The sequence below is a fragment of the Scomber scombrus genome, chromosome 18 (assembly GCF_963691925.1).
Source record: "Scomber scombrus chromosome 18, fScoSco1.1, whole genome shotgun sequence".
Lineage (NCBI taxonomy): Eukaryota > Metazoa > Chordata > Actinopteri > Scombriformes > Scombridae > Scomber > Scomber scombrus.
Genome location: NC_084987.1, coordinates 14,499,198 through 14,527,190, shown reverse-complemented (window position 1 = coordinate 14,527,190; position 27,993 = coordinate 14,499,198). Strand labels below are relative to the sequence as shown.

Genomic DNA, 27,993 nt, shown 5'->3' with positions numbered 1-27,993 from the left:
TTGAAAAAAGATAAACAGCAATGGCTATCACATCATCCATTACTAAACATTTGGGTTACAAACTAATCATAAATCAAGAAAATAAATTAATAGTTAGGAGCACATTCAGTGGTTTCACTCTGGCAGTTGTAGTGCATCTGTTGGGCTGGGTGGATCAGTGCTAATTAATTAAAAACATTGTAGACATTACATACAGAACATTATAGCACAAAACACAAAACTTCAAGTAAATACAAATCAATGCAAAACATAAAAAAGGACACACAGTTTGAGATAAAATATAAAACAAAACAGGATTTAGACCAGACCCAAGTAAATTGTGAATTGTGAATGTTATGCATTGTGAATCGTTTTGAATTTTTTGGGCATTTCAACTCCAAAGTAAAAGCATGAAGCACAAACATGTAACCCCCAGAAGTTACAGTTTTTGAGATCTAAACCGTAATTGAAAAGGAGATCACATTTAAGCTCTCACTGACTGCAATACAATCTGCAGGCTTGTTTACAGATTTTCTTTGAGAACATTATTTTAGCTAAGATTTTACCTCATCAGCGATGTCTCTACAATTGAGGCCATCAAGTAAGTGTTGTATTTATTCACCATCTTTAGCTCCTCTGTAACATCTAAAACAAAACGAAAAAAACAAATCAAACAAAACACATTATATAAAGCATTATTAATCCCATTATTGGAAATGTATTGACTTAATTTCAATAAATTATTTAGACAACTTCTAGTCATTTACATAACTTTTCATTTTAATATGTTCCCTTTACCTGGCAGTGTGCCATCAACGCTACTGAGGGACAGTTTAATTGATTTCTGCATAGTTTCCTCCAGTTTCTTGAGGATGGTGTCCTAATTCAGCAACAAAATCAGACAGACAAATATTTCTTCTGTAAAATGTATTGAATCATGTGAGAATTAACTGTTTAAATATGTGTTTAGAGGGCATCTTGGATAAAATACCTAAATGTTCATCTATATGTTTGTGACTTAGACTAATAACAATAACTTTTTTTTTCACTATATCATCACTTTATTTTGTATTATAAAGTATGACAAACCTTCAACTCATTCAGCTGGGTCAACATAACAGCTTTAGCTGTCTCAAACATGGTGTTCTTTGAATCACGCACATGATTCTCAATTGTCTGCTTCATCTTGTTCAGCGAGCCCTCTCCTTTAAACTGAGCTGCCGCTACAATAAAACAGAAAATTGTTATCCAAATACATTTTTCTGCACAATCACAATAAATGTAAACATTAGTATAGTGTCAGGCTGGAAATGTCATGTTTTTTTTTAACTTACTATCATAGCACTGTTGCATGCTGTTCTTGATTGACTCCGTCAGACTGCTGTAGATGGTTTTCTTTTTGTCCCGGATAATGTTGTGGAGTTCTGTCTTAATTTTGTTTTCCTTATAGAGAGAACACAGAGAATCAACATGTGTATAAAGATAGCAATAATAGAAATGAGATTCATGAGATTTTCTCTTTTCTTTTTAGAAATTTTTCCTGAACCTATTAGGGGTATAAATATCTTTGTCCACTTAGGTCTTAGGCCCAAAATTTGGGTATGTTATCAAATGGAGCAGGTGCTGTTTGCAGCGGCCAGAAATGTAGCATTTAACTCCAGTTTTTAATGTTTTCAATTTTGTAAGCATTTATAACATTGATAACATTTTCCATATAAAGGCCTACAATGAATATTTAACGTGTCACAGTTTCTGTGTTTAATTATTCTTTAATGTTGAGTCTTATTCCAATTGTCATATCAGGGAAAGATTATGTTTTGGGTAAAAAAAAAATTGGTTAGGGTTAGAAAGCTTAGAAAAATATTGTGGTTTCCTTTTAGTTAAGGTTAAGGGACCACTATCATCATGGTTACACTAACAACTACCTCTATATCAAACTATAAGATTTTGCTGACCCTTCAAACCAACCCTATTTCACCAATTTGTAGACTTTGTGGCTATAGAACAGCGTCACATTATATCACCTGTTACACTTGATAAGAGTTCAAATGTATATGGGCATCACAGGATATATAGAAAGTAAACATCATGTTGTTATAGGGTATTTGCTGACGAGACCTGTCGTTATTGTTTTCATTGGGAGAACAACTTTTCATTGCCTCTTAAATTAGACTCTTGGCTTAATAATGGACAAGGGTAAGCCATTAGCTTCAACCATTGGCCATTTTACCATTAGGGAGAAGTTAATTGGTGCAGAGGAAATGCAGAGCTATCTGTCTTTATTTCTTTTAAATCCTTTAAAAATAACTGATTTAAAACACTGTTAAAGATTTCTTTGAAGGCCGACTTTTCACTTTTTAGGTGAGGAGTTACAACTTTTTTCAAATACTCATTTGGCAAAAATTATGCAAATATGTATTGTCTGTCTCATGTATGGAAGAGGGTTAAAATTCAGAATGCTGATTCAGAAATCTTCCATAGTCTTGCACACACTAAGCTTCGACATGTGGACAGGAGGAGTTGGGGATCGAACCATCAACATCCTGATTGGTGGATGACCCTCTTTACCTATGGAACCACAGCCGTCCCTGAGACATAGGTAATTGGTTATTTACACATGGTAAATGGTTGGCAGGAAAAATGGCATCAATGCACCATTTTTATTAAAATACCACCTATCTGTGTAGAATTAAAACAGTGTGTTAAATCAGACATTGAATTTCAACTTTTGGTATTAGACTTGCATAATGCAATGCTCAAGTAGCACAACCATCATTTTAATCCATCTTTTCCCTTTTAAATAAAGGATAAGGATAGGATAAAATGATCCTCATGTTTTTACCTCTGTTTTGAGGAATGTCAGTTGCAGTTTAAGATCTTCATACTTTTTAATCAGCTTCTCTGTGTGAAGTGAAAACTCGCTGATGACCCCGTTGAATGGGTCACATCTTTTGCCATTTCTGAAAATTAGTTATAACAATGTTATTATACTTAAATATGATATTATAGCCAAAATGCTCAAATAATAGGTCTATATGTCTGTATCAACACATTTCTTACGGGAAGGTCTTCTTGAATTCCTCATCAATGCAGTCCGTCAGACTTGAAGCTAACATTGCATTGAGATTGATTTGTTTCTTTTTTACTGTCTTGTGGACACCATTGTTCACTACTACACACTTCAGTGTCTTGTGAAAAGCACTACCAGCTTTTTTACCTCTCTGAAACAAAAACAGAATCATTTTTCAGAACAGTTAACATATTCATAAGAAGTTCAAAATTAGTTGTAAAACTACTTCTCATAAGCAGTACTTACTGGATATAAGGTATGCAGGGTATTTTTACATGAATCTTCAGATTTTTTAACCCCTTCACTAAGGCATTTTTCAAAAGCCTCATAAGCATCTTCAATGGGTTTTCTGATTTGATCAAATTGATGCTTCATGCTTTCTTCAAGGTCTGTGCACACTTCTCCATTTCTGCCAGTCTGCAATCCAGCAGGACACATTCAAAGTAAATAACAGTATATGAAGCTATAAGTTCCACATTATTGGGATCTATTTCAAACAGTATTCACTTTTTTAAATTACATTAACTTCAGGAATATGTTGACCAAAAACACTACATTATATGTAATAAATATTTTACTAAAATCATAGGGTAATGTTTGGCTTGATAGCTTATGGGGGGTTGCTTCAAAAGAGTACAACTGGAGATAAACATTATGAAGAGGTTACATGTACACATTCTCTGCAAATCCAGGAAGCATCTTGTAAATGTCTTATATTATGTTGATTTTAAACAAGTGTAGTATTTCATCTTCTTCTTAAATTCATTTTTAACTATCTCAATCTTTTATGATTTTGTATTGTTTACATTTGCAAATGTGAAACAGATAACCCTTTTTGCAAACTTGTCATTGAAATCTTTTGTAACCAATCCAAGCTGACAGTCGCACTTGTCATTGCCACAAAATGCCATTCAGACACTTTTCAAGCCTTGTTTTCATTCTAGATACTTTGGTCATGCAACCTCTCTGAAACAACCAAACTTTAGGAAATCATCCTGTCATTAACAAATTACATGCACTTTTACCATTTGATTTTACATTGCTTTGCCTAATTTTTAGGTGTACTTTACTTGAACTTTTATTATTTTTTATATTATATAATATACTACTTTACTGTAAATATTTAAGACACATTGGGCCCTATTTTAACCTCACAAGCTCTTGTGTAATATGTGTTTTTCTTCCGACAAAAAGTAAGGGCAGAATAAACTCATCTTGTACTCAGGCATATGCATACATATGCTTGCTGGAATCTACTAAGAGACTCGAATTTATTTCTCCCATCTCCTCCTTGGCCTAATCCAATAACACAGGTGTAGAATAAACATTTTATTTTACTGATGCTCTTACTACCAATTAACTGCATCTTACCACTTGTCCAGATCTGGCCCCTTCGATCAGAGAAAGAATCCCATAAGCTCCAGAGACATAGGCTAAGTTTTCTGAGTGACAGACATTGAGCTCTCGCAGAAATTCCTGAAGTTTGGGTATTTCTTTAAAAGAAAAAAGGGCAGAGTTTATACATTAAATATTTATATTGAGATACTCGATTTGATTGTCTACATTTTTTAGATGACAAATGCACTTTCATCTTAAAGTACAACAGTAAATGTAATAGTTTGATACAAAAATATATACTTAAGCCATTCAGCGCATGTATAAAAACTTACCATTGTCATCATCTTGTTGTTCTTCTTGCTGTGTTCTTAGTAGAAACTGTTTGGAGCTCACTATGAACACTGTTAAACGGTCCTGTTCAAAATGTTTCTGAAAAAAAGAAAGGTTTTGATTATAAGGGAGTCTTATACAGTGTTAAATGTTGTGTCATTCTGTAAAACTCACCTGAATAGCTCTTTTTTTGTTGAAATTGCGTTGTACTCTTTTCTTGGCTTTCTCATTTTTGTTTTTTCTGATAACACGGATCTCATCTGTTGAACTGTAAGAAAGGATTCACATTACTTAATCTTAATTCAATTGTCATACAATCAAATAGCGCATCATACAGTATTTTTGGCAACCTAACCTACATTATCATAATTATTGTTTTGTGGCTTTTGCTGTAGATAAAGTTGCCGGTTTTTTCCATCAAACCTGTAAGCAATTAGTCTGTCATTCAAATATTGAAATTAATTAATTAGTGTCATGTATGAAAGTTAAAATAACCCAACATAGGACAGCTGAAGAGCTTTTCGTGAAAACATGAAATACAAAAAATATAAATACAGAAAACACAAGCAAATTGAAAACACATTCACTCATTTGAAAACAGTAATATTCATGTAATGCAAAAGTAGAAAGCACAGTTGTTGTGGAAATTTAAAGATGAATTCGTAGAGAGCAAGATGTTTTTCCAAGTTTTCCTGTGATAACCAGTTCAAATTTGCAAATGTGGATACCCCAGTTTGCTAGACTGAAGCCATCCCACAATCATCCCATATTCACCAATTTAAAAGTTGTCTTTTAATTAACACACAGTTTCCCTTGGTCCATTCATAAGTCTATCTGCACCAGTGTCTTTATCTGCTGACTTTTAAGGTTTAAGGCCAAATCACAACTTTGCCTTTGTTAGCATTACTGGGAGCAAACAGTTGTTCATGCTCACACGAGAGAAAGAAGACAAGTCTCACATTCTGCACTCAGGCATAAGACAGAATAGGTCTAATAGTGGACAATAAACATTATCTTGAGACAATAAAACACAAGAGAAAACGTTTCCATAACACCCCAACCAGCACTCTATGCCATCGTTAAAACTTCAATGATCTACCCTGTGTCCTCTGGGCTCCATTCAACCTACAATCAGTCAGATTCAACAAGACTCAACAATGAAATACAAAACACTGCAGACAGAATTGAAAATAAACAAATCTGGAAGTAATTTCTGCTGAGTATCTCCATAGACTTCTAGCCTACCATCACCTGACTAACTGCACATTGCTCACCCTAATTGCTAATGCTAACCCTAACTCATCTACCAGAGCAAATAAAACATGAATTTGGCAAATTCATCAGGTTCCCAGGCTGACAGACCTTCACTGTACTACTTTAATAGTTTTAACAAAACAACACCTGTATACACACCTAAAAAAAAAAGCTAAAATTCTGTGTTGTGATATTTTAAAGATTACAATTAATTCAAAGAAGAACCTTAATTTGAGATTTTCAGTATGTCATGAAAACTCGAATTGAAAAAAAGTATTGCATATCTGATAAAAGATCCTGTGGCTGTAACACTTTTTGAGTACTTATGTGAATGTGTGTCTCCATGTGCTTTATGTTTCTATATTTGCCAATTTTGCCAAATTTGTTTTTGCCTTTTTGCCTTTTTCTTTTGGTCTGTTTTTTTGTGTGTACCAAAGTTTTGCAGTTGGACATATATTTGGATATCATATGTATGTTTTGGTATCTTAAATTGCAGGTTACCATGGTTTCAAAACTCCTATTTCATCAGACTTGGTGCAGATAAAGTGAATCTGCTGACACTGTCCACCATTTCCCATGAGGCCACAGACACTTTCTAGGATCTCCCAGGCTTCTATCTCTGATGCTGCTCGATTCATTTCAGTTACAATCCACACTGTTGAACACCTTGCAATAAGCTGAAGGCATATAATGGCACGTTAATTATGAATATGTTTTATAAATGTTTTGTAATGACATGATGTTCTATCTCACACAGGCTCTTCCCTCTACTGAACTGTATGGATAATAATGTCCTCCAATCACACCAACGCAATCACCCACTGAAATGTGTATATATCTGGCCAATCAGGACATGCCTACTAAGTAAACGCACTGTGATTTACCAAACTCAAAGGTAATTTTTCTGACACTAACTGGGTCTATAAATAATACCTTGAAGGGCACTGCACTGTTACTGTGGAGAGGAGGAGATGGAGGCTCAATAACAGAATACGCACAGGACGGATTTTCTTTCACCCGTGTTAAATGTTTTACTGTCAGCATTGACTTTGTCACAAATATTCTCCCATATAGAGTTTTTTAATTTTGCGCTTGCAGGCTTTCCACTTGTCCAAACGCTCCATTTAAATACTGCTGTCTCCATCTGTTGTTATTTATGCAGTTATTCTTAGTAGATCACCCGCAAAACGCACACTAACCAAATGTGTAATCTGTTGCACTGCAACACGCAATTTAGTACCCTTTATTTGGGAACTTAGTAATTCAGGCCCATAGAGTCCAGTAGAGAGTTCTGCCTGTGCTTATAGACATAGGGTTACAATATCATAACCTTTATTACAGTTTCCAGGTAGCACAGTAATAAACTTCAAAACAGCAATTTAAATAAATAATTACTTCTTTCCACATTCCATCTCTGGCCTTGTTACAGTCTCCGTTTCCAGGAAGATCAATCAGTGTGACATGCTGAAGAAGTTTTTTATTTGGCACCTTAACAGTCACACACTTCACTAGTGGCCAATAGCACCTCTCATCTTCCTCTATTCTTGTGTATTTGATTAAAATTTCAGATAGCTCTGCAGCCTGCAATAAACAGAAACATATGTACTGCTTTTAATTTTTAGGTTGTTTAACAAATTTAACAAAACCAAACATAATTAGATTGTATATATTGTGCTTTGAAGTATAGATACAATGTAAGGTATAACTTTTTTAATTTCTTTTTTTGTACTTACTGATTTGCATGTCAACATCTTCTTCTCGGATCTCAGAAATTCTGGAATTTCTTTGAAATATTTTTTGTCCATGAGCTCGTCAGGAGATTTATCTTTCCATCCTTCTCCATATAGCGCTGACAGCTTTTCACGATATACATCATCATCATCACCATCATCTCTATTTTTCAGATCTGATATATCCTTAAAGAACTTGTCAAATGTCCACAACTCTTCTCTCCAGTCCTAGAAGGTTAAGTGAGACCACACAATATCCACATAATATTTATATAAGTCACAGCCCAGTTTGTGCAGTAACCGGCTTATTGTGAACATATGCAGCTTGTTTTACCTCTTTTGTAATGAAGTCAATTTCTGCTTCATACTTTTGGTTCTTCATGTCTGCCTCCACTTTAATCATGGCTGAGGTACATGCACTGCCACTAGCAGAGGGCAAAAGATTCTCCTCTCCAATGATGGCATTTATCAAGGTACTCTTTCCAGCCCCAGTTTTACCAAAGACACCAATCAGCTCCCTCTTGTCTTTTTCTAAAACCTCGATTTTATCCCTGTTGGGTTTAAATATGAGATAATTGAATAAAAAAACAAACACAGAATACAGTTCTTAACTTCAGCAAGACAACCATTGATGAAGAGCCCGCATAAAATGTATTAAAGTGTAAGTCCAAAGCAAATGCAGGCAAATGTCAATCATTATATATAGTATCAACATTTATAATAATAATCAATAAATATGTATGTCCAAAATCATAAACACATTTTGGGATTAGGTTGCATGACATCCCCTACATACATGTAACAGTAAGGGCCTGATCAGAGCAGCATTGTTGACAGCAGCGTTTCACACCAAATATAATCTATTAGAATTAAATGGTTGCATTTATTGGATTTGCTTGCAAAGGCAATGTAAATCTGCACAGTGTTTTCACATTCAGTAAATCTTACACATTGATTTGCATTACAACAGTGTTGATCTCTAAAGCTACTGTCCTGTCAAGTGCAAAATAGGGTCACAGTCATCACTGTGTCTACATGTAAGGGGGATACCAACGTCCAATATTTCCCATAAATATACTTTTATCTCTTTCAAACTGAATACTGTGCTGTCTCTCAATCCAGTAATCCCTCTACCTAAATAGAACAAAAAGTCTCAATCTGATTGTTTTTAGTGAAATGTGTTAAGTATTTGGACAAGCTGCATTGCCATTCTGTACATCAGTAAATGTGTCTCTCAAGTCACCATTATCAATGTCTGGGATTGTCAATGATGAGCAATAATGCACAACACACTGTGTTAGACTTGACTTGTAAAACCTGAGTAAAGAGCAGCTAGATAAGAAAAAGCATAGTTGACCATACATACAATGAACAAAAGTGACAGTTACATTTAAAGTGTAAATGGCAGCATGAAAACCATACATTTTGTCTTATGTGCATTTAAAATGAGTCTGTAATTGACAAAGGAAGTAAAAAGTTTCCACCAAAGCTAAATTAGACCTGGCCAGCGATGGAACCAGGTCCATACAACATAGAATATGGAAAACTTATTAAATACTTACCTCAGGAAAGCATTGAGCCTTGTGTTGTCTTTTTGACATATTCCGTTGTGAACATCTGTCATGATCTTTCTCACATCAGACAATATTTTGTGTTCTTTTCATAGAAAATAAAGTGAGCAGGAATCAGCACCAGTATATCCATTGAGTGGTAATGAACAATTAATTTTTTTTATATACAAAAATGAAGGAAAGAAACATCTAGTAGAAGTTAGGGGGCTTCAGAGTGTTTCATCAGGTTTATACCATGGCAACGTACCAAAAACAATAAAAAGGTAGCAGGATTAAAAGGCCACTGTTAAGATATTTGCTTTGTACCAGTAGCTAGCTAAGTATTGTTGCTATGTACACTTGCAGTTTAACATTTACAAAATATATAACATATATATACAGGAGTTATAGGTATATGTGTAACATATATATTTATAACATAGGTAAGATAAAGTATAGCAAATAAGCTTCCATGGAAATTTCAATATGAAAAGGTTTTTAACCAAGTAAATTTCCATTGATGAACAGTATGAACAGTACTATAAATACCTGAGTATGATCCCAGACCAGCGTCACGCCGTCGTTTAGCTGGTGATTCTGATTTGCTTGACTCACACTGAGCGGCCATCTTTCTCTTTCCTGATAGATTTTCTTTTTACATTGAAACATAAGCCAGAAAGAGTTAAAGCATGCTCCTCTCACATTATTAAAATTAGTTTTCAGTATAGTTGTTTGGTAAAGAAAAACATCACTGCCTTATGGTATCCATTGAAAACATCAATGAACACAACAGATATTTAATTAGATACTGTGTTCTCACCGTTATCAGTTGTGTCACTGGTAGAGGGCAAAACCTGCAGATGGACATAAGCAGATCTTTACAATTTACACACTGAGATTTGCAGTTTTGATTGCATCTAAACTGTCATGACCACCCTACAGTCTACGTTTCTTCAGTCAACAACATTGTACGGAAGCCCTGAAAGGCAAGTGAGATCCAATTAATAGAAGACATGGAGATATTAAAACTCACCAGGAAGGAAACATGAATACTTTCAGTCCTATTTAGAGCATGAGATAGTGTTACCCTTGTGTCCTTCTGTGATCAAAGTTAGTATAACACCAACAAACACTAACACAAAAAAGTGAAGCTGCCTTTTAGAGCTACCGTAACATTGTGATCAACTGAGACAATTCTTCCAAGATCCAATAAATTTGCCTGACACAAATTAAATGCAAATGCAAGAAGAAGAGAGACACAATCCCTGATTAGAAGCTTGTGAATCTTTACCTCATCATGATCAGCTTCTTCTTCATTCTTTTTATTTAAATTATATGTGTATGATTATAATACAATAAACGGCATATGATAATTCAATGAAACTAGAAAACTGAACAGTGAAATAAAAATCATAAAACAAAACTGTCTTGAACTTACTTCGGTAGAATCACTGACTGTTTCCTCATTCATTGTGCTTTTCTCTCCCTAATGACACAGCAAACTGGTTTTAAACCCATAATGGTAAAGAAAATGTCTAGTGCATTCATAAGATTCTCATTAATGCTATGATTATCAGGGAGATATTTTAATTCTGTACACATCATTAAATGCTCCTGTAAATTGTAATACCATGTATCTTCACTGGTGAAACTTGTGAGACCAAATACATTTGTGTGAAGTATGTACACAGTGCAGAACTTTACCCTTAATGATTTGAGTTTGTCCTTGAATTTTGACCTTGGTCCCGTTTTTGGAATCAGTTTGGCGATTTCTTGATCATCGAGACACAGAAGACTTTCTAGGTCAATTTCTTCATCTGTGATTAAAAAATATTCAGTTGAATCTCAGTCATCCAGAGATGCAGATATCTGTTTCATTAGGAGTGAAATATGTGTGGCCAGAGATATTCATTTTACATTTTTGATTGTAGAGGAGCTTATCAGAGCTACTAGTATGGTTGTATTTCTTTTTTCATATATTTTAACTATTATTCAGTCACATCTAAATCTTGATTTCATAGCTGCTTGCACTGAGACCCTCTTTTTTACTAACTCAATATGTCAGTGATGTACAGAAGAATAATTGTGTAGTCTTTTCTGTCTGTAAGTATTTAGATTGTTCAGTATTGGTAGCTCATGCCAAAGAAGCAAGGTTATACTTTACCTTTAAATTTCTCTATCAACTCGCTGAGACCCCATTCAGTCAGTGTGGTACAAACAAAGTCATCCATGTCTGAGAACAGCAACTGAAAGAAAAACAAATAATTATAATGCTTTAGTCAGTCATTACTGTTTGACATTATTTGAGACATTTATGATCAATAACATATAACTGTTGGGAAATAATGAATCATAAAATTGATAAAGGCAGACTCAAATCAGAAACTTATGATGGCATTGTGTAGTTTCGATACCTCTGAAATCATAATCACTAGTACTCCTCTGCCATAAATGTTGGGCATAGGCTCAGGAATTTGTAGCCAACAGGTAGGTGGAAATCTACAAACAACAAACTTAAACTAAAGACTAGCTAATCAGTCTCTGTTCTGTAGCTGCTCTCTTTTCTCACTTGTGTGTCTTACTGTAAGCCTAACCTTTGTAAAAGTTGGCCACAATTGCAGTGTTGGACTTTGGTGCCTCCAGAAAAAGCTACACTTTAATGCATGCTGGCGGTAAAGTGAACCTTACAAACCCAGCTTATTTGGGAGCAGCACCTACTCTCTCTCCATTCATATCACAACAAGCCTGTTCCTGTCATTGGCCTCTGAACTTGTTTTACTGTTATGAAATCAAATTTCCACTCCACAAGATTGTAGTTTCGCATATTTATAAGTACTTGTTTTGTTAGAAAATGTCAAAAAGGTTGGTATTTTCATAATATGTGGTTTGTAGGTAAGTAGGTCAAATTCAAAAGATATTTCATTAAAGTTATATTTCATACTAACAGAACATTTCATGAGTTCAAGTTTAATGTCATATTGCCAAAGCAAAAACATATTAAATGGTACCTTCCCTCCATTAAAAAAAACCATTCAGTATTGTAATATAAGACAGAAAACATTTGTAGACATTGGGGGTTTAAAACTTAAAATTAAATAATGTGTAAAATAATTTGTAGTAATAAGTAGTAAAATTACACTCAGCATGTAGGAATACTGTTTTGAGTTGAGGGGTTAGGGGCACTCACAATTTATACTATTATTATGTATGCATAGCTTTCAGTTTTATGTTGGTTACACAACAGTTTAATCAGTGTTTGACTTAATAAATCAAAACCATGTTATGGATTAGGTTATTAATACGAAATAATGACAAAGTAGTAGTTTACTTACATTTTGTCTGTTCCTCTTTAAAGCACTAACATGACTCTAGTGTTTGATCTTCCTGGAGCTCTTTCTTTTATATTGTCTCCACCTCTCTCCAGCATACTCTCCTCCCTACCCACAGAGCAAGTTTAGCAAGATAAGTATAATATAAAGACAGAGACCAAAGACAGGTCCCACATGATTCATATAGGCCTCTCTCTCATGTGCCTTATGTTAAAACACATATCAGAAACTTCTCATGAATGAATATCACAAATGAATTAATAAGATAACAACAAATGTTCCAACAAACATGACAATAATGGAAAGACAGATGGGTTTGTTTCATTACTGCTGTGACTCCATCTGGTTGGGTGGGTAGCCTGCACAGGGATGTTGGAAATGGGGACTACCACTGAAAATTTAGACTTTTTAGGAGTGCTGAAGAACACCTAAATTTCATCACAGCACCCGTAATATAACAATAATTATTGTAATTAGTATTTTTTTCAATCATTTTTAGCTTGCTGAAGTTAGATTTTGCAAGCTTGTCTGAGGACTTCAATGATTGTAAACTGAAAATCAGCACTGTTGGGTCAGATTTGTTGTTATTACCAGTGTTGGGCAGTAGTGCATTGCTTTTAATATTACTGTAATGCATTACTTGGTCCATGCCCCCTTACCCTCTGTCTGCCCATCCTTTGTGCAGGTACTGCACACGGAAACATGTTTTTTGAGCTGTAAACTGAATTATATTATTATAGTGATTACTCTTAAATGCTGGTGTTCTTATTGACATTGACACCAAATTTATAAAAATCTGCATTTTAAATTGTTGAAAATGGTTCAGCCTGTCATCCACTGTTCCAAATCAGCCCTGAAAAGGTGGGGCCAATCCTGATGTAAATAAGATAAGATAAGATAAGATAAGATAAGATAAGATAAGATAAGATAAGATAAGATAAGATAAGATAAGATAAGATAAGATAAGATAAGATAAGATAAGATAAGATAAGATAAGATAAGATAAGACAAGATGTATCTTTATTGATCCCCCTTAGGAGAAATTCATTGACACAAGCAGTATTGTGGGGAAAAAAGTAGCAGCGTAAGGATGATAGTGATAAAATAAATCATACAAATCAAATTAATTAAAAAATAAAAATAAAATACTATATGCAATAAACAATGTCTGTGTAAATCTGCAATATATAATAGCGCAATGCAGAAGTACCTGATACATAAGGCCTGCCTCCCCCAGTCCCAAGCTCATATTCAAATATGTGCTCATTGAGAGAGACAGTTTTGGCTTCAGGTGCTAACAGCAGTTACAGCAGTGCTGACCTACCTCAGGGGGTCTCTCAGACTGTGACTGTCTACAGGAGGAAGAGCTGCTGGCAGCCACAATGCTTTGCTGAAACATGGTTCAAAACACAATGTTAGAGATCTTTTATATTATTATGAAAAGTGTAAGCAAAGAAAAAGACATAACCTTCTACAATAGTCTCGTTCAACAGCCACCAGTGTCACTAATGAAAAGGAATTTCTGATTTGAATAAATAATGTTAGAACCTTGAATAGTTTTCTTTATAATTTAGTTCATCCTTTTCATGGTTTCCTACTTCCTACTTTAGAAATGTATTTCCTTACCACTTACAAATTGTATGGGTGACCTCATGTCACATGGTGTGATTAATTGCTGGGAATGTGTTTTCAGTGTTTGTTTATTCAGGTTTTTTTTCGTTGGTTTGTTTTTTACAACACAACCTCTAAAGAATAACTAAGTTTTTTCATAAATATGCTGCAGTTTGAGGAGATATCCAGACAGTGTGCTGACTCATGCTTTCACTTCACTGTTTCTAACTGAAATTCTGGTTGTCAGATAAGACCTCCCTGGGGGGCTCCAAACAGTTTCAGGGGAGACTTAGTGAATGGAAGTGAAAAAATATTATATTAGTTATCAAAAGGAGATCACATAAAACAGCCTAAATGTGTGTGATATGCTTAAAGAAATAGTTCAGAGATACAGTAATTTTGTGGAATTTTACAGTTTTTCTAATTTTTCCAAATTCAGATATTTGGTGTAGTCTGAAGTTAAACAAGAAGTCAAACAGGAATATTAGGTGTGTCTCTGGAGTCAAATAACATATTCATGATCCCATAGGCATGGAGAAATGATGTGAAACTAAGCAAGTAAATGAAAGGGTTGAGGGGGACACCTTTTTTCTAAGGCTTTGTCTCAGGGGAGTTCCTCAATCTCAGACTTTGAAAACCCCTTGCATGACAGACACAACTATTTGCCATAATTAACAACTTTTTGGCATCATTAAGAGAAAAAAAAAAAGATTATAAATAAACTTGTTATCAAGCAGCTGAAACTTGTCAAAGGGCTTGATAACGAGTTAATTATTAAAATCAGGTGTGTTAGAGTGGTGCAATACCCAAGACATGCAGGACAGTAGCTCCCCAGGAGCAGGGTTGGAGACCAATAGTCTAGAACAGTGGTCTCCAACCCTGCTCCTGGAGAGCTACTGCCCTGCATGTTTTAGGTATCTCCTCACTCTAACTCGTTATCAAGCAGCTGAGGCTCGTCAAAGGGCTTGATAACGAGTTGATTATTAGAATCAGGTGTGTTAGAGTGAGGAGATACCTAAAACATGCAGGGCAGTAGCTCTCCAGGAGCAGGGTTGGAGACCACTGGTCTAGAACATCTTGAGACCAATACAAAGACTTTGAGTGTTGCCTGAGGAGACAAATTAATTGCACTACCACACCATTATGTATCTGCAAATAAGCTTATTGAGGATTCATTTCTTTGATCTTTGCTCTTAACAGTGATTCTGTTTCAGAAATTAGCACTGATTACAAACATTTACAAGTATTTCGAGAATCTGGCCAATATTTGTATATTTTGTAGAAATACTGCATGTATGTGTTGCAGATACAAGATCCCAAATTCATTCTGTGCTAATCTTAAATGTTGTTGTTTGTTCTTATTGCGTGCAAACATCATTTATTTTTTTCCTGGTGTACAGTGTCAGCAGTCAACAACAGATGTGTCATCATTGCACACATCCAAAACAGAAAATAAATCATGCAAACTGAAAGCAGAGCAGTTTGCCCTGAAGTGAACTGCCCTTAAAGCACCTGTTGAACATGTTTTACTGCAACATAATCTGTGTGTGGTTTTCTGGTATCATACCACTGATATTAATGTTGTCAATCCTACTGAATGCTCATTAAACACTGAGGAGCAGCAGCAGTAATTTTGAGTGAAGATGTCATGTTTCATATTCATATGAATATCTCCCTGACAAACATTTATCAGTGGTTAAATGGAACTCTTAGTGTTTCGCTTATTCATAACATTTCAATCAACCCTCATCATACACTGTGCAATGGTTTTACTCCATCGTAGTGTCTTGATAATTCATAACATTTCAGTCACAAGCCTCGTGCTGTGAAAAGGTTTTAGTCACTATAGATGTTTAGATTCTTATCCATTACTCAATACCATCAGAGAGGTATCTGATCAGTCCTCAATATGTTTTGCAGCATGACAGTGACCCCAAACATAAAGCCAGAATCATGAATAACTATTTTGATTGAGAGGAGCAATGAGTCCTTCAACAGGTGGTATGGCCCTCATAAAGCACTGATCTCAACATCATCAAGGCAGTCTGGGATTACATGAAGACACAGAAGGAACTGAGACGCTTAAATCCACAGAGGAACTGTGGCGACTTCCCCACAATGCAAGACCACCTACCTGCCAATAAACTTGAAAAGCTGTTTGCAGGTGTACCGAGCAGACCTGCTGCTGTTTGAAGGGCAAACAACAGGGGAACCAGGGGAGATAAGCTCCCCTTAATAAGGCCTGAGCTCCCCTGAAAACATGGTTTGTGAAATTTGGGGGGAGGGGGGGGGGGTCTCTAAAATACTGACAATATGCTATTTTTCCCAATATTTCTATTTTTTCGGCATTCTTATCATGAATCATACATAAAATTAGTCCATCATGGAAGTATGATTCACGGAAGAGGCTATTCATCACTAATTCACTTTAACACAGATACTAGCATGCATGCTATTCTTGCTATCACCATTGAAGTGTGGTGGTGCTGTATTATACATTTCACCCAGTGTAACTAAAGATCAGAACAAACAAAACTTTCTTGGTGAGTCTGAACAAAGAATCAATCAATGTTATTAATTTATCTGTTATGTTCTAGTCAGCATTCAGTGATGCAAACAAAAAACAAAACAAAACAAAAAGAACACCTCAATTGACTCTGAAGACCAGAGGCAGTGGCGTCTTCTACCGCAAATGTTAGTGACAACTGACAAAGAGCGTAAACCTGCTGCTGTGTCTGCTGTCAGCACAAACCCACACCAACACCCAGACAGCCAAGCCGACAGAAGAAGCTGGAGATGGGGGTAACGGCTCAACAGCTCCACCTATCTGTGTCTTATTTGTGCTGATTTTTGATTTCATATGTTCATTAATTGATTATCATATATGATGTCAGTACTCTCTCAGCCCCAGAACGATCTCCAGAATTAGGCATTTCCTCTCACCTTATGATCTAAAAAGAGTTGTTCATGTACTAGTATCATCCAGGCAGGACTACTTTACTGTACCTAGACATATCTCAGGTGCTGCCTGGTTATTAACAAGGTCCAAGAAACAAGAACACATTACCCCTATCCTTACATCCTTACACTGACCCCTGTTCATTAGGGTTAGGGTTAACTTTCAAAATTATTCTAATTGTCTATAAATCTCTTCCTGTTTTCACCTCTACATATATCTCAGAACTTCTCACCTGGTACAACACCGGTAGACCATTCAGACACTCCCAACTTGGCATGTTGGCTGTGCCCCATTGGAAATAAAAGTGTGGGGACATGCTTCTTTAGTGACCCCTCAGCTCTGGGATAGCCTGCCAAAGCCCTAGAGTCTGTTAATGCTTTCAAGATGCACCTTAATACTCACTTTTATTCACATATATATATATATATATATATATATATATATATATATATATATATATATACCTGTTGTGAAACATAAAGATAAAAAAAGAAACATGTTTAAATACAATTAAAAGCCAGTGAATGTGTATATATATTCAAATTCTGCTTTTTAAATTGCTATATAAATAAAAACTTGAAAAATATGTCATCGAGATAAGAACATTTAGTTGGTTTTACAGAAGAATTAGACAATCTTACAATCACAGCTGATAATGACAATGACAATGAGTAAGGAAACTACATCATGAACTGCATCACTCAAAAGTTGACTATTAAGTTTATTGGACAGTACACCATGTCAAATATTTGATACATTTAGAATCAGTGCAGTCAGACTTTATAATAAATAATGAAAACATATATTGTAAATAACTGAATGAGTGAGAGGCCACTCAATTATTACTCTAATTTTCACTATTTCTCAAATATGATGACAAAAAGGAAATTATTTTTTATTCTTTTATATGAAGAATATTCTTTAGGAAGTCTAAAGTCTATGTCAAATCCAACCTAAAGTATTTACTGTATTCAAGTTTCAATTTTAACATCCATGAATAATTAAAATGTTAGTATTAAACATATGAAATAAAACAATTAATAAAAACATGAATATATTCAACAAAGGCAAATCTTATAAATGAGTTCTCTGGAGACTCATAGTGACCTTACTGCTCACCACCAAGGGGCCTTTGTGACATGTCATCTCTCTCTACCCACATTTCCCACATCAAGAAAAACAAGAAAACACTGCTTGCTATTCAAACTGTTCATTTAAACTCAAAGTACACATCAAAACAACACTCAAGAAAAAAGGTATAATAATAATAATAATAATAATTCATGTCATTTATCATTGTGTACACAGGAACCGTCAGTGTGTGATCAGGTCTGTGCTGTTTTTTCACCAAAGAAACCTAAAACAAGATACACAGCACCACATAGCTGTCACATCATCCATTGGTCAACATTAGGTTTACATACAATTTATACGTATAGAAAGGAGTAATGAGGAGCATTGGAAATTGGATCATTGGTTTCACAATAACATACCTGTGCACAATTATCTCAGCTTTGGCTGTTGCAGTGCAGCTGTCGGGCCTTTTGGATCAGTGCTAATTAATTAAAAACATTGTTAACATTCAGAACAAGACAAGCTCATAATCCAGGTCCTTTGAAAACATTATTCTAATGAAAGTTTTACCTTATTAGTGATGTTTCTTCATTTGGACTGCCCATCAATTCAATGTGGTATAGCTTCAACATCTCAAGCTCTGTTGCAAAATCTAAAAAAAACAAAACACACAAACAACAAAACAAAAGAAAAAACAAAATACATTGTATAAAACAAATGCATTATTCATCCCATTATTGTAAATTTGTTGACCTTATTAAAGAAAAATATATATACATACATTTTAATCAGATTAGTTTTCTTATTTTGATATGTCACTTTACCTGGGATTGAGAAGTCATCAGTCTTGAGTGACAGGTCGACTGATTTCTGCATAGTTTCCTCCAGAGTCTTCAAGATGTGCTCCTAATTCAGCATTAAAATCTTTGTTAGACAGCCAAATATTGTTTTTTCCATGCAAAAACTACTGAATCAAACAAAATATCTACATGTATTTGTATTTGTTTCTGTCTTAAAGTAAAAACAAATAATATTGTTAACTATTATCACCATATTTTGTATTATAAAATGTGACACACCTTCAATTTCGTCATCTGGGCCAACATGTCATCTTTAGTCTGTGCAAACATGGTGTTCTTCAAATCATAGACATGTCTCTCAATAATGTCCCTCGTGTTTTTCAGCGTGTCCTTTCCACTAAATGTTGCTGCTTCTATAATAAAACAGAAAATTGTTGTCAGACTTATTTTATATGCATTATTATGGTGTCAGGTTATATGTCGATTCCTTTTTTCTTACTTTGATAGCATTCTATCATGATTGCCTCGATGGTCTCTGTCAGACTGCTGTAGATTTTTTTCTTACGCTCCCGGATGATTTTGTGGAGTCTGGTCTTAATTTTTTCCTCCTAATGCAGAGAAAATAACCAGATTTTAGATTTAAAAAAAGGTAATAAAAACAAAACTATTTGTTTAACTAGACATGCTAAGTCAAAAGTCAAATGGACATGCAGGGTCAGCTTTGGAGCAGCAGTTAATTTTCCAGAGGAAATCTCCAGTTAAATACCTGAAATAGTGTTCATTTTCATCTTAATTGTACTGTATTTAACAGCTCAGATAAGATGCTTCTCTTCTCGTGTGTTACCTCTGTCTTGAGAAATATCAGCTGCAGTTCCACATCTTTGTACTTGTGAATCAGCATCTCTGTGTCAAGTGAAAATGTATTGATGACTCCGTTGAATGGTCCACAATTTCCTTCATTTCTGAAACATGTTGAGTTGAACAGTTATACACAGTTAACTTTTACTTAATAATGCACTTTGTATATAGTTATAATGTTACATAAAATAGTATTTTCAAAATGTAAAACATCCTCCACAGTTTGTAAAATCAGCCGCAAATGGTTTCATGTCATTATATGATTTCTTACGGGAAAGTCTTCCTGAATTCCTCATCAATGCTGTCAGTCAGGCATGATGCTAACTTCACATTGAGGTTTATTTCTTTCCCTTTTTTGGTTTTGAAGATGCCATTGTTCTCAACAACACGCTTCAGTGTTTTGTGAAAACCACGACCTGATACCCTCTGAAACAAAATAGAAACAGAAACATTTTAGATAGTAAACATATTTAAATTAGGTGCAAAATGTGTTTAATTTCATGTAATTATATCTCAGATACGTACAGACGGATATAAGACGGTCTTCAAGTGTTTTCCACATGAACTTTTTGAATTTTCAACCCCCTCACAAAGGCATCTTTCAAAGACCTTACAGGCCTCTTCCATGGGTTTTCTGACTTTATCAAGTTCCTGCCTCAACTTTTCTTCAATGTCTTTGCACACCACCACTTTTTGGCAAGCCTGAAATCAAGCACAAATTTTTCAGCATTTAAAGGAATGAAACTATAATTACTGTATAAAACAGTACGTGTCATTTCTTTTTTTATATATGAAATCATGTTTCAGGGGATGACCACCCTTCATGTGGTTGTATAAACTTGCAGCAAGCAAAATTCAGGCAATCGAATATCTTGATGGCTAAAATCTCTGCAGGGGTGACATTACATGTAGACCCTTTTGGTGTTACTGGGCATCAAAACGTAGTGACACTACATATATTTAAGTCTTTCAAATTACCTCGCCATGTTTTCACTCAATCTGAGCTCATTTTACTCAAGCCTTCTTATTTGCTATAGATATAATTATTTTCTGTAATAATGACAATTTGTATTGCTTGATCTTACCACTTCTCTACATCTGGCCCCTTGAATCAGAGAGAGAATCCCATAAGCTCCAGACACATAGTTTAATGTCTCTGAGTGACAGTCATTGAGATCTTGTAGAAATTTCTGAAGTTTGGGAATTTCTGAAACAAATTGGAAAGTCATTATTTTTTAAAAAGAAATTAAAATGGTTAAAGTGAACCAAAGCAAACATGTATTTGAGCTACACGTTTTCTATTATGCACAGAAAAGTGAATAAGAAAAGTGTTCATGTTTGGAGACTTCACCTACCAGTGTCATCTGGACGTAGACGTTTTTGTTTTAGAAACTCTTTGGAGCTCACTGTGAACACTGTCAAGCAGTCCTCACTGAAGTGTTTCTGAAAATTAAGGTTAATTGTAAGACTTGCAGGCTTGCAGACAGAGTCACTCTCCATGTTTAATTTTCTGCCATTTTATCAAACTCACCTTAATTTTGGGGATTTTTCTGAATGCATCTTTAACTGTTTCCTTGGCTTGCATGTTCCTTTTCAAAATGTGTTCACGGACATCAACTGCTGAACTATAAAAATGTGGCATCTGATACAGTATTTGGAGCATTTAAAACCAACATTTGTAAATGTATCCAAATGTCTCCCCTCAGAATAAAACCTCTGCCTGTTGAAAACTATTCAAAGTATTTGTATTGAAAAGGGACACGCTGTATTTCACAGGTCTGTTATTCTTGGGAAGTGTACTGAAAGTTATTTCAATTTAGTTATTTGTGTTGAATTTATAAGTAGTTGTTGATTTCTAGAGGAATTTCCTTTCAAGAGTTGTTAGATTTACACTTTATTAGCAAGCTAATTATTTATGACTCTATTATTGAAAACATTAATTTTCATGTTGAGAACTAACAAAAAAAATATCTAACGAATTAATGAACGTGAAGTGGACGTTGGCTCAGAAAGTTCAACATACTGCAGGTTGAAAACACATGTAGTACTTCATCGCCTGTCCAGGAACAGAGAATAATGTGACAACATTATACTGTACGTGTGTGTGTATTTCTTTGTGTTTACACCAGTTGTGCCACACATGTCAGTGTGTAATCATTTGGATGTTATATTCAGCTATGTATTTTTAACATCTTAAATCACTTACAGTTCATCCATATCTTCTATAAGATCAGACTTTGTGCAGATGAAGTGAATGCGCTGACACTCGCCACCATTTCCCATGAGGCTACAGGCACTTTTCAGGATCTCCCAGGGTTCTTTCTCTGCTGCTGCTCGATTAATGTCAGTCACAATCCATACAGCAGAGCAACTGCCAACAACCTGAAGGTGCATAATAGCATGTCAATTATGATTCATTGATCAGTGTTTTGTAATGTTGTAGATAACAAAGTAAAACACATGAAATAATTTACCCCTTTCCACATTTCATCTCTGCTCTTGTTGCGGTCCCCATTTCCAGGAAGATCCACAAGTGTGACATGCTGAAGAAGTTCTTTATTAGGCACCTTGACAGTCACACACTTCACTAGTGGCCAGTACCACCTTTTTACTTCTTTACCTGCTCCCTGCTTTGAGTCACTTCTTGTGTATTTGTCAAGTCTGGCAGATAGCTCTTTGGCCTGTAACAGACATAAAACATTAAACATTATCAGCTTTAGGATATATTTATTACATTATGCTGTATGTGTATATACTGTATCAATGTAACCTAAATTTCCATGTGGGACACAATTAGGTTCTAGCCCAATAAATGATTTGTATGCAAGTAGTAGTATTTTAACCCGGTCAGACATTTTTTCCTAATTTTAATCATGTCTCTTTATACATGAAAAAAAAATTTTAGACTTCATTTTTTCTTTCACCAAATGATATACTATTACATTATATTAACATAAATCAACTGATCTACAACCAAAAAAGTTACTGTTACTTTAGTGGTGGTGTATGGGATAACGTAATAGTGTTCACTGTGGTAGCTGAAGTACAACTATGCCATCAAATCCATTCATACATAAGAAAACAGCTTTTGAATAGCTGTCCACTGCAGTGACCAATATGTGTGAAAGGGTTCAAATGAATTAGGACAAGCAAATAACTGTTCTGGTGCAAACATCTTTTCTTTTCTTTAATGAATCTCTAGCAGCTTCTTTCTGAACTATTAATCTATTTAGTGATGTCTGATCTTTCTGATGGTGTGGTGGTGATGTTGTATGTTCATAATGTCCTTTTTCTATGTCTGGTTCTGCTTGCTTTCTTTCTCTGTCTGCTGTTCTCAGGTCTCTCTCATGATAGAGATTGATTTCAATGAGATTACCTCATTAATTAAAGGTTAAATATTTGAACCATATTGAAGTAACAGAAAGCTAAACAAAGATTGATCAATCAGCTCAAAAGCAGTATTGAGATTTAATAATACAAGAATATTTATTTTCTGACTGTGTTCATGCAAAATTAATTTAGGGCCTTAACAAACCCTGTTTAAGTACAAAGGTAAAAGTCTGGTTTGAATCTGTTGAATAACTTATTTTAATTAATTTAATTGCTATTTAGTAGACAATTTTCTTAATGATTTTCCAAAGAAGGGTCAATTTCATATGGGTTTGTAATTACCAAAGACAGATGGGTCAAGTTTACTTTTTTTTTTTAAAATAGTATTGCTTTAAATAAATCACTTACTGATCCACATGTCAAAATCTTCCTCCTCTGGGAGTTTTCTTGGTGAAATTCAGGAATTTCTCTGAAATATTTGTTGTCCATGAGGCTTTCAGGGGATTTGTTTTTCCATTCATCTCCATATAGTGCTGACAGCTTTTCAGCAACCTCACTATAGTCTTCATCTTCCTCCCTCTCCTGATCTGGATTATTCCCATGAAAATTTAACAAGGACCACAACTCATCTTTCCACTCCTAAAAAATGAAATAATGATGACACTAATTACATATTCTGTTTAATTAAATAACTTTCAACCAGAAACATAACTTTCATAACTAGCTTCAAGTAAACACATTTAGCTTATTTTACCTCTTTTGTAATGAACTCAATGTCAGCTTCATACTTTTGGTTGTGCATGTTAGCCTCCACCTTGATCATGACCGTGGTACATGCATTGACACTTCCAGAGGGCAAAAGGTTCTTCTCTTTGATGATGGCATTTATCAAAGAGCTCTTTCCAGCCCCACTTTTACCAAAGACACCAACCAGCTCCCTCTTGTCTGTCTCCAAATCACTGATTTTAGCCCTGTTATACAAGAGTTTAAATATGGGTCATTCATTTGGAAAATATATGTGTTTGATTGACAGTAGCAGGCAGGCTAGAGTACCAGCATTACACTGTATGGAATAAAAGACAAAATAAAATAAAAAAACATCTGCAGCTACAACACAATGGCGGACAATGTATTGCTAGAAGGGTAATGCCCAAAGCAGCATCAAACAGGTCCCAAGTGACATTTTCAATAAGTCCTCCAAATTAAAAAAAACAAATATGTCTTTTGACTATGTGCACTACAGAATGATACATAAGAGTGTTTCTATTCTGCAGTAAACTGAAGGACAACATCATGTGTCTGTGCTTCCCAAAACTGCTCTTCAAAGTCAGTTCTGTTTGCTGCTGAAGTCAATCCTTGCATTGCTTTCAGACTGAGATCAGCATTAGTACACTTTGGGATGGGAAGATGTGATACACTTCAAACTTAAATAGGCTAGCCAATTAGTCATTTTATCATAGATTTCTATCGGTAATATAACCTATTTTGTATGTTTTGACAGTGAAGATTTGTATAAATGTGGTATCATGTGTTATTTATCTTGTCAATAAAGACGGCCATTCAACTTTTAAGCATAGCGACAATGATGGATGACATTTGTCAGTGATAAGTGATAAGGCACAACACACTGTCACAGACAAAAAAACAAAAACCTTAGTAAAGAGCAGCTAGATGAGAAAATACATTGTTGACCATATGCATCACACAGGATCATTTAATAATAGCTTTCAAATAGACATATTACAATTTTTTGGGTTAAATGTTGAATGTGGGTCTTAATTACAGTTACATTTAAAGTGTAAATGGCAGCATGTGAACCATATATTTTGTCTTACAGTATGTGCATTTAAAATGAGTCTGTGATTGACAAAGGATGTGAAAGGTTTCCACTAAAGCTGAATTAGACCTGGCCAGAGGAGGAACCAGGCCCATACAACAAAGAATATGGAAAACGTGTTAAATACTTACTTCAGGAAAGCATTGAGCCTTGTGTTGTCTTCTTGACATAGTCTGTTGTTAACATGTGTCATGATGTTTTTCACATCACACAATATGATGCGTTCTGTCAGAGAAAAATAAAGTGAGCAGGAATCCTGCATCAGTGTATCCATTAAGTGGTAATGCACGATGAGGTGTCTCGATAAAAAATGTAGGAAAAGAACATCTGGTACAAGTTAAGGTGCTTCAGAGTTTATCATCAGCTATTAACCATGGTCACTTACCAAAGAATAAAAAGATAGCAAGCTTTAAAGGCCATTGTTAAGATATTTGCTTTGTACCAGTAGCTAGCTAAATATTGTTGCAGCAACAATATTTAGTTAGCTACTGGTACAAAGCAAATATCTTAACGGTACCGGTACCCAGTGTTTGGTATCGGTACTCAACGCTACTTCATTTCGGTACTTTACTCTACATCTTTAATGCCTGAAGTATCAATCCAAAAAGTGCCAGAATTCTGCTTATTTATTTTGAACATTTTAAAAACAATATAAAGGTATGAAAACATGAACATATAAAAATAGACTATAATTATCAAACACAATTATACACAGTTTTACACAGAAATTAAAACAAAAATAATAAAAAATATGAATATAAATATAAATATAAATGGTACAATTATTAGAGAGAAAATGTGAGAAAAATACAGTGTAAATATGATATATGTGATTTCTCGACCACCACCATCGCTGCTCACCGGTGGTATCTCACACATGAAATAGGCTTCCATGGAAATTTTAATATGAAAAACGTTTTTTAACCAAGTAAGTTTCCATTGATTAACAGTAGCCTAATATAAATACCTGAGTATGATCCCAGACCAGCGTCACGTCGTCGTTTAGCTGGTGATTGCCATTTGCTTGACTCACACTGAGCGGCCATCTTTCTCTTTCCTGACAGATTTTCTTTTAAAATTGAAACATAAGCCAGAAATAGTTAAAGCATGCTCCTCTCACATTATTATTATTTTTTTTAGTATAGTTGTTTGGTAAAGAAAAACATCACTGCCTTATGGTATCCATTGAAAACATCAATGAACGCAACAGATATTTAATTAGATACTGTGTTCTCACCGTTATCAGTTGTGTCACTGGTAGAGGGCAAAACCTGCAGATGGACATAAGCAGATCTTTACAATTTACACACTGAGATTTGCAGTTTTGATTGCATCTAAACTGTCATGACCACCCTACAGTCTACGTTTCTTCAGTCAACAACATTGTACGGAAGCCCTGAAAGGCAAGTGAGATTTTTTTTCTGGAGATCCAGTTAATAGAAGACATGGAGATATTAAAACTCAACAGGAAGGAAACATGAATACTTTCAGTCTTATTTAGAACATGAGATAGTGGTACCCTTGTGTCCTTCTGTGATCAAAGTTAGTATAACACCAACAAACACTAACACAAAAAAATGAAGCTACCTATTAGAGCTTCCGTAACATTGTAATCAAATGAAACAATTCTTCCAAGATAACTTTGCCTGACACTTCAGTGTTTTAAATGCAAATGCATGAAGAAGAGAGACACAATCCCTGATTAGATGCTTGTGAAATTCAATATCTTTACCTCATCATCAGCTTCTTCTTCATTCTCCTGTTGACATTTAAATAGAATGTGTATGATTGTAATACAATAAACGGCATATGATAATTCAATGAAACTAGAAAACTGAACAGTGAAATAAAAATCACAAAACAAAACTGTCTTCAACTTACTTCGGTAGAATCACTGACTGTTTCCTCATTCATTGTGCTTTTCTCTCCCTAATGACACAGCAAACTGGTTTTAAACCCATAATGGTAAAGAAAATGTCTAGTGCATTCATAAGATTCTCATTAATGCTATGATTATCAGGGAGATATTTTAATTCTGTACACATCATTAAATGCTCCTGTAAATTGTAATACCATGTATCTTCACTGGTGAAACTTGTGAGACCAAATACATTTGTGTGAAGTATGTACACAGTGCAGAACTTTACCCTTAATGATTTGAGTTTGTCCTTGAATTTTGACCTTGGTCCCGTTTTTGGAATCAGTTTGGCGATTTCTTGATCATCGAGACACAGAAGACTTTCTAGGTCAATTTCTTCATCTGTGATTAAAACATATTCAGTTGAATCTCAGTCATCCAAAGATGCAGATATCTGTTTCATTAGGAGTGAAATATGTGTGGCCAGAGATATTCATTTTACATTTTTTATCGCATTAGAGCTTATCAGAGCTACTAGTATGGTTGTATTATATTTTTTCATATATTTGAGCAATTTCTCAGTCACATTCAAATCATACATACATAGTACAAACATTGATTTCATAGCTGCTTGCACTGAGACCCTCTTTTTTACTAACTCAATATGTCAGTGATGTACAGAAGAATAATTTTGTAGTCTTTTCTGTCTGTAAGTATTTAGATTGTTCAGTATTGGTAGCTCATGCCAAAGAAGCAAGGTTATACTTTACCTTTAAATTTCTCTATCAACTCGCTGAGACCCCATTCAGTCAGTGTGGTATGAACAAAGTCATCCATGTCTGAGAACAGCAACTGAAAGACAAACAAATACTTATAATGCTTTAATCAGTCATTACTGTTTGACATTATTTGAGACATTTATGATCAATAATATATAATTGTAGGAGAGTAGGGGATTATGAAATTGATAAAGGCAGACTCAAATCAGAAACTTATGATGGCATTGTGTAGTTTCGATACCTCTGAAATCATAATCACTAGTACTCCTCTGCCATAAATGTTGGGCATAGGCTCAGGAATTTGTAG

General features: G+C 34.8%; 2 protein-coding genes across 2 annotated transcripts; both read right to left on the bottom strand.

Annotated features, from left to right (window-relative positions):
- Positions 1-541: 541 nt before the first annotated feature.
- Positions 542-11,482, bottom strand: LOC133999938 (nuclear GTPase SLIP-GC-like). Its single transcript, XM_062439287.1, has 18 exons — positions 11,416-11,482; positions 10,956-11,068; positions 10,072-10,105; positions 9,264-9,357; positions 8,036-8,252; positions 7,705-7,929; positions 7,367-7,552; positions 6,473-6,648; positions 4,928-4,985; positions 4,720-4,816; positions 4,421-4,542; positions 3,296-3,466; positions 3,040-3,200; positions 2,822-2,939; positions 1,314-1,422; positions 1,069-1,202; positions 778-859; positions 542-624 (listed from the first exon to the last, which is right to left on the bottom strand). The coding sequence occupies exons 1-18, from the start codon at positions 11,480-11,482 to the stop codon at positions 542-544; spliced, it is 2,247 nt and encodes a 748-aa protein (XP_062295271.1).
- Positions 11,483-12,904: 1,422 nt separating this feature from the next.
- On the bottom strand, positions 12,905-27,744 carry LOC133999937 (nuclear GTPase SLIP-GC-like). The gene is made up of 22 exons (XM_062439286.1): positions 27,678-27,744; positions 27,197-27,309; positions 26,287-26,320; positions 26,017-26,106; positions 25,181-25,274; positions 23,967-24,183; positions 23,621-23,851; positions 22,357-22,563; positions 22,089-22,264; positions 21,414-21,507; positions 21,238-21,325; positions 20,968-21,089; positions 20,408-20,584; positions 20,154-20,308; positions 19,869-19,986; positions 19,524-19,632; positions 19,304-19,437; positions 19,049-19,130; positions 18,795-18,876; positions 13,905-13,970; positions 13,240-13,268; positions 12,905-12,939 (listed from the first exon to the last, which is right to left on the bottom strand). Exons 1-22 carry the CDS (start codon positions 27,742-27,744, stop codon positions 12,905-12,907), a joined length of 2,520 nt encoding a protein of 839 aa, XP_062295270.1.
- Positions 27,745-27,993: the final 249 nt, after the last annotated feature.